Consider the following 13,763-nt stretch of genomic DNA (forward strand, 5'->3'; position numbering starts at 1 on the left):
AAGGCCCAATCTTGAAATATAAATATATGAAGGGAACAGGTAATGGAATTTCTCTGCAGTAAGATTATAGCATTAAATGTCCTGCGAACCTCAGGCTACCATCAGATCCCTGTGACCTAGAACCACAGAAGCATGCCAACAACATTGGAGCAAAGATTCAAATGGGACTGGTACTTTCCTAGTTTATTACAAGAGTAAGTCAGGGGAAGTAGCCTGGCTTAGTAAATTTTAGTAAAATTTACCTGGCTATCAGCATCATATCACATACTAGTAGACCTATATTATAATAGTCAGCTTCACTCTCTCCATAGGCTGGCACCCCTCGAGAACTGCTCAGAAATTATATCTGCTTGAAAGATAGAAAAGGGCACTCACTGAAGGCCCCTGTCCATCCCTCCACACCCCACTGGAGCAGTACAGTGTGACTCTGAAACACAGCACCCAGCCAGACACAGATTTCTCAGCTATTAGCTTCCAAGTACAGTGCAGCTATCTCAAGCAGCTCAAAACCATGATTTTACAGAAAATCCTCAAAGATGCAGGAAACCCCAGCCTTGGCAACAACAATTTCTATTGTTTTCTGCCTGTTCTGCTACCCACTCTTGCCCTTTCCCAGTTACATCACTATCCTTAGAGGTTATTCACCATTTCCTGAAAGACGCTTTTTTCCTCACAGCACAGCTGCCAATGCACTGTTCTGCACTTCTCAGATGTCTCTCACCAACCTGTCTGATCTTCTCCAGCATCTTTAGGGAACAGGATTAAGCACTATTTCATGTAGTCTTGCACACATTTCCTTCCACCACTGTTTGCTTCTCAATGATTAGAGACCTTCCTTTCCTCAAGGTTAGTGCTGGAAAAAATAGCACATTGGAGCAGTGTAGCTAAGGAAAGGAAGGTGAAAGCATATGAAGGGAAAACAAAGTAATGCATTTCTTCAAAGAAAAATTAAAGGACGAAGTGTAAAGAAGAACCAAAAGCAGTAATAAGGACTGAAAGAAGCATCAAGCAAGGGCAGACCATAAGCTCCTCTCCCATCTTTTCTCCCTGCCCTGCAGCACAAACATGCTGTCCCCACAGCAGACATGACTGATTTCAAAGGAATTCCCAAGCTCCCCAGAGCAATCACATGCTGTCAGACACACACAAGTGCAAAAAAAAGGATACAAATTGGTTTAGGATTCTGCTATGTGAATGCTCACACCCAAACCAACCCCAGCTGGCCAGCATCACTTTGGCATCCCTGAATGTCATCAGTGGCATTTGCTGGCTAAAGTAAATTCAGGGAGCCAAACCTAACTGCAAGGTAGATGTCCTGCTCCTGACCAAGCAACTAATACAAATTACTCCTCTTCTATATTAGTCAAGATGGGAATGTTCTGTAACAGTCAAATTCCTTCATCTGGTGTAGGCAGGAACAAGGAATAATTCAGACTAATGCTGTCATAGTTACTTATTTTTCCTTGTGTGACAATGCACCATGCCTTGGGCCAGGCATCCAGTCCCATTAGGATGCTAGACAGCAGGTGGTAAATTTGATCCAGTCTCTGCATTCAAAACTCTTTCACAAAAAGATTGTTTTCCACCTTATGCCAGATCAAGAAGCTTCATAGAAATGTACAGACATTACTAAGCATACATCACATTTGTAAATAGCTTGAAATACAGAGAACTACTAAGTGTTGCACTTGGAATTAGCATCCAACAATAATGCTGCTTTGGAAGACTCTGGAATGTGAGTGTCACACTGGTGAAGACAGGAGCTTTTAAAAATTCATTTAATGTAACTTCAGAAACAATATATTCAGTAGAAAAGGCCTGCAGCTGTCCCATATTGCTAAAATTCACACACCACTTTCTCTCTATTAAACATGCAACACCTCTTTATTCTTGGCATGTCTCCAGTGCATGACTCAATCATAACAATATCTGTAAGCACTAAAACTGTACTGTACAAGAAATCATACAGAAAAAGAGATAATAATTAACAAGGAATTACTGTCCATGTAAAAATTTCACCAAGTTAAATTCAGAATATATGTATTCAAGAACATTTTTGACACGCCAATAGTATTTTCCTCTCTCACAGCAAAAGCACTTGAAATGCCCTCTTTATTTAAAGCACTATTGCTTTTTTTTTTTTTTTTCAGGATTCACCAGCTTCACCCTACTTATTCTGAGTCAGTGCAGCGTTACTGCCTTTCTGAAAAAGGTGCCTGAACATTAAATCTCCTGTGAGCTCAAAGTGCCAACCACAGTTCCACAGCTCAGGACAATGCTAAGAATCAACCATAGGAAGAGTTTCCCTGACCCTCTGTCCTCACCTCTCTGTGAAGAAATGCATTTGATTAGGATCAAAGGCTCTGCTCAAAACCTCAGGAGATCCTGGAGAGAAACTTCCAAGGGAAAAGATATTTTGAATCAGATAAAACAGGCTGCATTATGAGGAAGGGATGTGCTGAAAGCAGGATTGTCAGAGCCAGCTGCAGCAGCACAAGTGCAGGCTGAACAAAACAAATTTAGCCTTAGAGTGAAACGCTGAGCTGAACTTCTCACTGTATGCAAAATCATGAGGTACTCTTTACATTTACCAGCCATGAGGATTCTCTAACAGAGTTAAATCCAGGCAAGTCTATCCAATGCAAATAGGACAGAAAATGCAAATGCAAATAGGACAGGGATTCTGTAAGACAGTCATTCACTCAAAGTGTGGAAAAGAGCACACATGGGTGTGGAAGAAAAGGCACCTTTTTCGTGCACATCACAGGCTCATTTAACAATGAGCAATCACAAGTGTGCTACTGCGATTTTCAAGCTGTTTTCCCCCAATTGCTTGTTTTCTTATTCTGTGGCACTGTTTATCTCCCATTCAGTTTCTGTGGGCTGCTTACAAAATAAAGTCATAACAATGACAGTCATAATAGGGATAGTCAGTTCTATCAGATTTATAAGTTAAATCAAAGAAATAACTACACTGAGAAAAATAATTATAAAACCTATCTAAAGTCCCTGATCATCTCACACACCTAATAGTCCCTGCATGCCCAAAAGTATTTGAACAGACATAGCAAAAACAGCAATAGGTTTTCTTGTAAAAGCAAAAAACAGTTGATGGTAACAGAAATCTCTTGCCCCGGCAGGGACGATTTTAATGTTGAGCCACATCATTATTGATGTTTTACAAAAGCAATTAAAATCTGGCTCTGCAGAAACAGCTTCTCCACAATTACTGTATATTTCTCATCATGCTCTACATTTTTATTTAAATTGCAATTTACAGAGCTTAACTCTCTGAACTGATAATGGCACAGATCATGGTATTACTATTTGGAACTCATCAGTACCTTCACCTCAATACATCACACTTTAAGTAAGCAGTCAGAAAGGGGCAATCAAAATGCAACCTGGTGCTCTCACTGAATCATCTGGCTGCATGGAAAAAACCTTCATTTAAAAACCATACAGTGGGACACCTTCTAGCCAGGTTCTTTATAAATCAATGCTTGTTGTCAAAGCAGTCCTTAAATAACAGAAGGAGGGAAAAAAGCTACTTGTTTGAGTAATGACACTCTTTCTACCCATAATGCTTTGATGACAACAAAAAAAAATATTATTTTGTTAGGAGTATCTCCAAAGTTTCCAATCCAGGGCACACAAAACAGAGGCAGGTGACATGTACCACACTATGCCATTTACTTCAGTGATTGATATGTACAAATGAGTGATGGGTGAATCTTTTAATCACAGTCATGGCTCCAAGTCACTGACTCAAAGTAGCTTTGTGCATTACCCATTGGAAACATGATTTTAATCCTACCCAACCTTCTTAAGTCTGTCAAACAAAGCCCCTGGCACGAGTTTATAGAATTCTTATTTAAGGGCTTGGAAAAGACCTTAAAGATCATCTAGTCCCAACCCCTGTGCCATGGGCAGGTACATCTCCCACCAGACCAGGTTGCTCAAGGCCTTATCCATCCTGCCTCAACACAGTTTTTTTCCAGTTAGTGCCTTTACTTTTCCACAATTTCAGTTTAAAAGACAATTCCACCTCCCTGATTGCATTAGGGATGTGGTGCAGCTCCCGGATTGTGTGCAGGGGCCTCTGCGAGGAGAGGCTGGAGCTGCCAAGTGCCAGATGCAGCTGGCTCCAAAAGCTTGGGCACAGGGCAGCTCCACAGCTGTCACGGGTGTAGTAGGAAAGGGAAAAACACCACCGGGCAGCGAGGAAAGGAGCACGAGGGAAAGCCCTGTGAGCAGCAAGGTGTGAAGAGGAGAACGAGGCAGACAACCAGGCAGACAAGGAGCTGCGGGCGCCCCATTGGATCCCCCTGCAGCCACTGGAGCCGAGCAGAGGGAAGCAGATCCTCGCTCTGCGGCGGAGCAGGAGCCTGGAACGGGGATCCCGGAATGGGGATCCCGGCAGTGACTGCACGAAGCCTGGGGAAGCCCACACCTGAGCAGCTGGTTCCTGAAAGGCTGCCCCCTCTGCAGAGGGCCAGAGCTGGAGCAGTTCTTAGATCCCCACAGCCCATGGGAATGCCCCAGGCGTGGGGAAGCAGAACCAGCACAGAGGGGCTGCACTGGGCTGACCACAGCCTCCACTCCCCATCCCTCTGCACTGCTCAGGGGGAGGAGATGGAGGAGTCTGGGATGGGAGACTGAAGCTGAGCATGGGAAGAAGAGGGGAGGGGGAAGGTAGTTTCTCACCACTCTCTTCTATTTTTAACTGTCAATAAATTAAATTCATTTCCCCAAGTCGAGTCTGTTTTCCCCATGATGGTAACTGGTAAGTGATCTTCCTGTCCTTATCATGACCCAAGAGTTATCCCATCTTATTTTCTCCATTGCTCTCATGAGGAGTGGGAGCAAGAAAGCAGCTGGGTGGGGGTCTGGCAGCCAGACAAGGTCAACCCACCACAGAGTGAAATAAATAAAACAACCCACCCAAAACTGGCCCCCTCATCCCCCTTTCTATGTCGTTTCAAAGGAGATACAAACAGAAACGGGGATTTGATGAGGCCACTACCCTGCCTCTGACCCTCCTTAAGCTGCACTTTGGCACAAACAGTCAGTTTCCTGACTGGGAGCCAAATGATACTTTTCCTCAAATAAGAACTCCTGACTCCTCCAATTTTTATTCTTCATTTGGCCTGTCATCAGCTTCTTAAGTCAAGGCTACTCTTCCCACAGTCACAGAAATTGAAATGAGACTATTTTATCTACTGTTACCAGCAGATTACACTGAAATCAAGCAGCACATACAAATACTATTGAACATTATGGCATTCATATATGTACATATATATGTATACACACACACACACTCTCAGGTGGACAATCCAGTATAAATTCTACACTTTGACCCGTAAACAATAGAGGTACCATTTATCTCATTTTCATACAGACATTTCAACTATCATGAATCTGTAACTGGTAATCACATGAGGACAATTAAACAGTTTAGCAAATAATGGTCAATGTTTAAACTGGGAATGGATGGGCAACTTTACCAGACAGGTCAACAGGACTGAAACTGAGAAAGGTTATGTTAAGCATAAAGGGCTCAACCTTGAAGTAATTTCCTTTGGTTGTTTTTTATCATCAGGTCTAATGACCCATTGTAAAACTATGTTTTGTGAAAGCATTAGACACACACAGTATGGACTAAACTCAATTCAACCTATGTCCCTCATCTCCCTAAGGCCTAAGCTAAAAGCAGACTGCACCCAAATACTCTGGCCCCACACCTCCCATGCCCACAAACCCTTAATAACATGGGATTTGAGAGCATGTCTAGAAAGGAAGGGGGAAAGACCTAAATTCAAAGCCAGAAAAGAGGAACTTCTCCTTTAAGCAGTTAACATTTCTCCTTTAAAATAAAAAACAAATGTATTCTCCTGCCTAATGTAGGCTGTTTATGGCCAAGGTTGTATACACACACAGGTTTTTTTTTTAAAGACAGATTTTAGAGTGATTCATAAAAAGCTGACTTAGCAGTCACAATAAAGACATTCTGCAGTTCCCACTAAAGATAAATCTTCAGCTTATTAGAGCATACTATAGAAACTGATCATCCCAAATAACTTTTATATTCTATACAAAAATTCTACTAACTGATGGAACACACATCCATTATAGGCCTGTTTTCACCTAGCTCACAGACACCACAACTCCTTAGCAATACTTTCCTAACATTCTATGTCATCCTAATACCTTACTGGAAAACTAAGCACATGAGTGGGAATGGTTCCCTAATGCTGTAAAAATTGCTGTAATCCAGACTTTGCGTAATGTGCAGATTATGCAAGGTTTACTAAACTGTTAAATCAGAACCCTGCATGACAAAACCAATCTGTTTATCAGGAAGACTGAGAGACACACTGGCTACACAATCGTGGCCATCACTTGGAGAAGCTCAGTTGTGAGACTGTGAATGAATTGTCTAGTTCCTCACAGGCAATATAGAGGTTTCAGTTTATAAATTACCATATCATATGAAAAGTACATGAAGATGCCTCTAGTTAAAATATATCTTGGGACACAGTATAAATATTAATTAGACATGACCTGCATACAAATACTGCACAGCTATTGAAGATTGCTTCTGGAAGTGACAATTTACCTGCTAATTAGGAAATTTCAAAGATTCAATTCAATGCTTGCGATAGAAGTTAGGATGGCATAAAAATGAGAAATCAGTGAACCTCTTAAAAGTCTCTCTCTCTCTTTTAGCTGTCAGTGCAACAACAAACGTGCAAATCCTTTTTTTCCATTTTCTGATGAAGCAGGATAAAAAGATAAAGTCGCATTAAAAGTGTTTATCAGAATTATCTCAATGGAGAGCTGGGATCTAACAATTACACTGTCTTCACAAATATGTGGTAAAGACCACCACAAAGATATATTTCTTGAAACCACCGTCTCTTGACCCAGCAGAATGGAATTGTTCTGAAAAGGTCTTCCTGACAATGCCGTTAAGACTAAGAAATAAAGCTGGAAGAAACCCTTTCATATTTCATACAAAGAGTTCTAAATAATTCCAAGAAATCAGTTTTCTTTGAGAGTACAGTGAGCTTTCAACCAAATCCAACTGGGAAGTCATTTTAATGAAAAACTGAAAAGATGACTATTAGGAAAAAAAAAGTAAGGGAAAAATTCTACAAACTTTGCTTTTTTGTAAACTGTGTACTACAAAATTCAAGCATCCAAGAAAAAAAAAATAAGGTATCACTTAAAAAATGGGAAACCAGAGAAAGCTAGACTTTGAGACTTAAAACTAGCATCAAGGTAAACTGTTTATTTATTACAATAAAATTGCAATTTTGTTGTCACTGGGTTACAGTTGAAAAGGACATCTGGAGACCACTTTGTCCAACCCTCTCACTCAAGGACAGCCACTGAGAGCCAGTTCCACAGGACCATGTCCACAGTATTTGAATACCCAGGGATGGAGTCTCTACCACCTCTCTCAGTAGTAACCTGAGCAAGTGCTTGGTCATTCTCACAGTCAAAATGTATTTTCTGGTGTTTAGAGGGAACCTCCTGTGCGTTTTTGTGCCTTTTGCCACTGGTCCTGTCTGTGAGCACCACTGAAAAGAGTCTGTCCCACTTCTCTTTGCACCCTCTCTTCAGGTATTTATATACTTTGATGTGATCCCCCTCCCTGAGCCTTCTCAGCCTCTCCTATGAGGAGACATGATCCAGTCTCAATCTCTTAACCATCTCTGTTTGACTCTCTACAGCATGTCAATGTCTCTCTCAAAATGGAGAGCTGGTTTTGTTCATTTTTTACCAATAAAACTTCAGAAATCCTGTATTCCATTACCTTTCAGGAAATCCCTGATGGAATTGGCACTATGTATGCAATTCAGCATCTCACCTTCTCGTTCTATTTCAAATTGCTTTTAGTAAGCAAGAAAGGAACAAAAATCTTTCCAAAATTTCACGCTTTTTAAAGTTTAAATGTTCATTAACATTCCTATGAACATTACTTTCCAGCATTACATCAATGTTTAAAATGTGATCTAAAAATCCATTCAGTGAAAATCATTATTTTAACAGCTGCTACTAGATTATTTGTACTCTTTCTAGTCATCTAGCATTGAGTCACCTTAACCTGCATAATTATGTTATCAAAAAACCAGTAATATCTGGAGTCAGTATAAACATTACAAAGCTAATTTTTTTGTAAGGAAGGGCATGCTGACCCAGGTTATCACCTTACTCCCTTAAGAACAAATAAAATTCAGGAAAAAGCAGATAGGGATCTGAAGTACTGCTGTAATAATCATGAAGCATCCCCATTTCCAACATATTGTCATTACCACCATGATGTTTCTGGGAAAACAGTTTGGCTTATTAAATAAATATATATATATATATATATATATATAAAATGTATTTCTTCTTTGTTTGTATGGTAAAGTATGTTGTATCCCCCAAAAATAGATACCATAAGTTAAGGACAATCTGGGAAAAACTTTGGTTGGGAGTGCATAAAAGTACAGGTTTCACTCCTGAAAGCATTCAAAGCAACATGAAATATTAAGGCCTTCAAACCACAAGCTCTAGAAGCTTTATACTACACTATATAATTTTATGATAGAAGCTTTCTTTTATTTTAAAAATATGCACTGTTTTAAACTTCATGCTGTAGTAAAAAAAATAATCATATTCCAGCATTAAAGTTACTGACAGTGTATTGTGGACTAGACACTTGTTTATACTTAAAGTACAGCAAATTAAACTAAACCTTGTAATTTAAAGCTTCATGGAACAGTAATTTTTATGGCCTGATAAGTAATGGCGACAAACTTAGGTAACCCAGAAAGACCCAGACAAATATATTTGTTTAACAGCAAATGTTTACTGGTCAGGCTGCAGAAACAATACTGGTTTTTTTCCCCTCCTTCACTGCAAAGTACTAAGAGTACACACACAAACAAAGCCAGAGAGAACAAGGAACACAGTTACAAAAGACCATTAAACCAGAAGATAATTTATCTGTCCTGCTGAGAAGAGCTCAGGGAGGTAAGCCAAAACACCGGAAAAGAAGAAAATACCAGAGAACTAAACAAAAGTAAGTAGAAGTGTAACACTCAATTAAGATAGTGAAGGAGCTTTATATAATACTCTACACCAACTTACACTGATGAAATGATTTCTTGAAGTCTCCTCTTGATCATTTACCTATGAAACCAACAGCCCACAGAGCTCCTGATAGAAAACATCTCTGAAATTATCACTTACACAAAGCATACATGACAAAGTATAGCACTGCCCAAACATATAGCTGGAGCACAAAGCAAGAGCTAGAATGAAGCAGAACACGCCAGCAGCACTTCTGCTAATGCTTACATGTTTCAGACTAGCTGCAATTAGTTCAAGTGTGATGCTTACCTTTAATAGTTTCCTCCACAACTTCTACTACACGATCTATCTGCTGAACCTAAAAAAAGTCAGAAGGTAAATACCTAAGTAGTCAGCCACTGGACATACTTTCATATTAACTAGTCTTTCAAGAGTGTCTTCTTCTGGATTAAGGGGGAGGAAAGAATTTTGGGCTGTGATAATATTTAATGACCATTATATAAAGTCTGCAACAAAGACAACAAATTTATGTTTTAGTGTTATATTTGCCAAAATTCACCAATAATGATAATAGCTCAACTAATTTTTAATAGATGTATTAGTCTTTATTTAAAGCCAATGGCCAACACACTGTAGAAATTTTGGCATATAAAGTAGAAGGAATCAACATTAACACTGCAAAATTAAATACTCAGGAATTCTTGAAGCTGAGATTCTTTATAGAGCTTTCATCCACATCACCTATTCCATGTAATTTTACTATAGATATTTACATACAATGCAGGAAAGCCAACCTGTCACACTCAAGTCAGTTTGCCATTTTTCCACAACATTCCTTTTTAAACACTGCTTCTCTAAGCTGTACATTACATGAACTAGATTTTAGTATTATTTTAGCAGTCTTCTCCTTGGATTTTCTTTTCCAGCTTGTTTCCAAAACAAGCAGAAAAGCACAAGTTGCAGAGGCTTCAACAGAAGAACTTGGAACGTGGATCCCTTGTTTCAAAGTCATTAAGTCTCTCTGGCCTAAACCACTGAGTTTGTCATTTCCTGTAAATACAAGATGGTACAATCTTGTCTGCTTCACATTCATTTTTCCAATCTGTCTAATAGAAGTTAAAAAAACCCCTCACCTATACTTGGAGTCTGAATTTAAATTTCCAGCTGAAAGTCAGTTGGAGTCAGTTCCTTTCCTTGTAATTCTAGAAATTAAGCTAGTGTTGCTAATATCTGCATAGTTTTATGGAAAAATAAATATATTTAAATAATTTTCTAAATCACAAGCATTCACATTATAGACATACTGACATATCTAGCAATCAACTAGATATGATTGCACAGAAAGCACACATAAGCAGTCATATGGAACACATGCATATTTACATATTTGTTGTGTACATATCCATTTTGGATATAGTTTTAAAAATTATGACTCAAATTATTTAACACATACACTTTCTAGTAGATGTTTAAGAGATAAATAGAAAAATTCCACTTGAAAATAGAAGTGCACACATCTAAAACTACACTACAGACAAGGAGCAAAGTCTGTATTATATTACCTAAAACATTATTGCTATATGTCTCAGTACTAGACTGTTTAAGTTCATAACCATTTTAATAATTTAAGATATGAGAAATATGGGTGGTTCATAACCTGAGCCACCAATTACTTTCTGCATTGTGCATCTGAGGAATTTTTGCATTGCTCCAAATCCCCTGTTGAATAAAAACAAAAAAAACCCACCAGCCATTATATTGCATCTTCATTTTATTGGATAAATTAAATTATTCTCAATATGTCTGTCAAGATGATGGCCCATGTAAGTAATTAAAATTATAGGTCTGAGAGATAATGAGATCTGCACCTAGAAATGGATGTTTGTTCTGCCTTACATGTTATTTCCCACATTAAATATTTTTCATTTGAAATTATTGGAAATTATTTGGCTAAAGCCAAGTGCTCAAGAAGGAAATGTAGAATGCTTACGGTCTACAGTTATGAAGATAAAAATGTGAGGTGAATCTATAGTGAGAGGAAGGGAAGGTTTAGAACACTCTTATTTGGAAAAAAAGGGGGGTATGAAAAAGAAAACAAAATTACAAAGTCATAGTACTGAAATTTTCTTTCATATATAAAGGTCTGTTGGGCTCTTTTCCTCACATCTCACTAACCTTATGGATAATTCTGCTCTGGAGTGGTGTTAAAGATATGTGTAAAACTCCAGAGCAGAGCTCCAATAATGTCTCCATCAGGCATCAGGAAGTCCATGAAGCACATGGACATCCTAGTGGTGTATGAAGGAAAAGGACACCATTCCTCAACATTTCTTTGCAGAGTGTCTCAAAAAAACAGCCCCCCCCCTGCCCAGGACTGACAGGAGGACAGCACTGCTGGGTGTGGTTAGTGCAACCCACTTGGCTCCACAGATCTCGCAGGACCTCGATTCCAGCATGGTTAAATACACATTGGACTTAACGTCAACTTCAAACAGTTCTCCATTAGGATGTGACTAGAACAAGAGCTACAGACAGAACAGAGCTGACAACTGAGTAGAACTATGGAAAAACTAAAAAAAAAAAAAAAAAAACAACAAAAAAAAAAAACCAAAAAAACCCTAAAAAAACAATTTAAAAACCAAACCAAACAACCAAAAAAAACCTCAATCACCACAAATCAGGGCTGATACAGTGATACAGAAATCTGGGCTGAGATTGATATGAGCCAAGAGAGCACAGGCACGGCTCATGAACCCATGGAAAAGTAGTCAAAGCAGGAAACTGTCTGGTCAAAAAGCAAGAATAAAGAGTTTTATCCAAGCATGAAGGCTGAGTTGAAGCAAAGGCCAGGAACAATCTTTGATCCTTCCTGGTGGGATCAGAGCTAAGCATAAGTACTGCTCAGCAATCATTTGCATCTGTAATAACCCAGCACTGCCAAGCCCCCCGCCAAACCATATCCCAAAGCACCACATCTACATGACTTTTAATTAGCTCCAGGGATGGTGACTCAACCATTTCCCGGAGCAGTCTGGTCCAATGCATGGACCAGAAAACCATTTACATAAAGAAATTTTTCCTAAGATCCAATATGAACACCCTAAGATTGAGCATACATACCTATACATAGCTACTTGAAGTAAAACAATTTTTTTTTCTCATCTAGGAAATACCCTACACATTGATTCTCATTGACATAGTTAAGAAACCAAATGGTCATTACATAGATAAAATCACCTATCTTAGATAATTAGAACATACTATTTATAATCCTGAAGATTTTAACTCCAGTTCACCAATTCTCAGTTTCATCTCACCTTGTTTAGGGATCTCTGCCAAATGCTGGATATTAAAAGACTACTTAGCCTATCCCCTCTCTAAAGCCAGTAAAAGAGAAATACATGACTTCAAAAAGCACTTCAGGTCTTCTAAAAATCTAAATTATTTTAGAGATAATTATCTTCATTGACCATAAAGAGAGCTGAGCAAAACAGACTCTCAAATTACAGCACTTAGGCAAGGTAAATCTAGGGCTTAATATATAACTTCAAAAGACATGTGACTAGCCACCCTGGCTTCAGAGGGGTAGCATCTGTGTTTAAGACCTTTGCTGACAATACTGGCCATAGTAATGGGCATTATTCTGGGCTAGGAAAGTGTTCTGAGAGGAGGATCTACACGAATTTTAAAGGGAGGGAAACTATCCCAGAGAAGCACATAAACAACTGATTTTCATTGCTTAACACTGACACAGCTGAAGGATAATTCTCTTCTAAATTAATTGCTACACCCTTTAATTTATTAGATAGTATACAAAACTTCTGTAGAAATGAACATTTTCTATTTGCACCAATTTTCAGTTTAAAAGCAGGTGCTTAACTGACACTCTTTTCTGACTTTGCAGGTTCAAGTGTCCTGTCTGAATATCAACACAGGAATTCAAAAGCCAAAGTCAACCAGCTAAGATTTATATGAAATCATTCTTAGGCATAAGTTACAGAAGAACAGTGTCTACCTGTTCCCATGTTTACAGCATGCTTTCCAAGAACTTCTGCTAATTCAAAGAATTCAGAGTAAAATACCATCAAATTTGACCTCCATTAAGTACATATTGGATATTTGCATTTATGCAAGGCTCTGTTTCAAGGGCAGCAGACAGGCTTGAAATCTTGAATACAGTCTGGCCTTATAAATATTGCAAGGTAGGCAAGTATCACTATCTCTGTTTTGCAAACATCATCAAAACTTTAATGAACTGAACCACAGAAATACCATACAAATTATCTTCCTCATTTATGAGGCCAAGGCAGTAGGGATGTACTGGGCATCTTGGTAATGTTCCAGTGATTTCCTTCCACAGTGGCACTGCTAAGGCTCCACTGACTGGAACATTTTACAAATGAAGGAATAAGGTACATTAAACTTAAAAGTGACTACCAATTATAGATATAGAGCTTGATAAACAAAGTGCCTGTTTTTTCTAATGCACTTAGCATTTTTTTATGCTGCACCATCTATTTTACAGCAGTGCTGCTAGTGTTACGTGCTGCTGCTGGGAGTATTCAGCACTCCCACTAATCACATTCCAGAGTTTCAAAGTGGATATGAAAAGAAGCTTGCCTTATACAGTAAAACAGCCAGGGGAAAGGGTTAGCTGGAGGTCAGGAGAATGC

General features: G+C 38.8%; 1 protein-coding gene across 1 annotated transcript in view; it reads right to left on the reverse strand.

Moving 5' to 3' along the window:
• Positions 1 to 13,763, reverse strand: part of CDKAL1 (CDK5 regulatory subunit associated protein 1 like 1) — a 377,407-nt gene that overhangs the window by 241,738 nt on the left and 121,906 nt on the right. The window contains exon 7 of the mRNA XM_062514885.1: positions 9,400 to 9,448. Coding sequence (XP_062370869.1) covers positions 9,400 to 9,448 — 49 coding nt within the window. The remainder of the gene's footprint in view (positions 1 to 9,399; positions 9,449 to 13,763) is intronic.

The sequence above is a fragment of the Cinclus cinclus genome, chromosome 1 (genome assembly GCF_963662255.1).
Source record: "Cinclus cinclus chromosome 1, bCinCin1.1, whole genome shotgun sequence".
Lineage (NCBI taxonomy): Eukaryota > Metazoa > Chordata > Aves > Passeriformes > Cinclidae > Cinclus > Cinclus cinclus.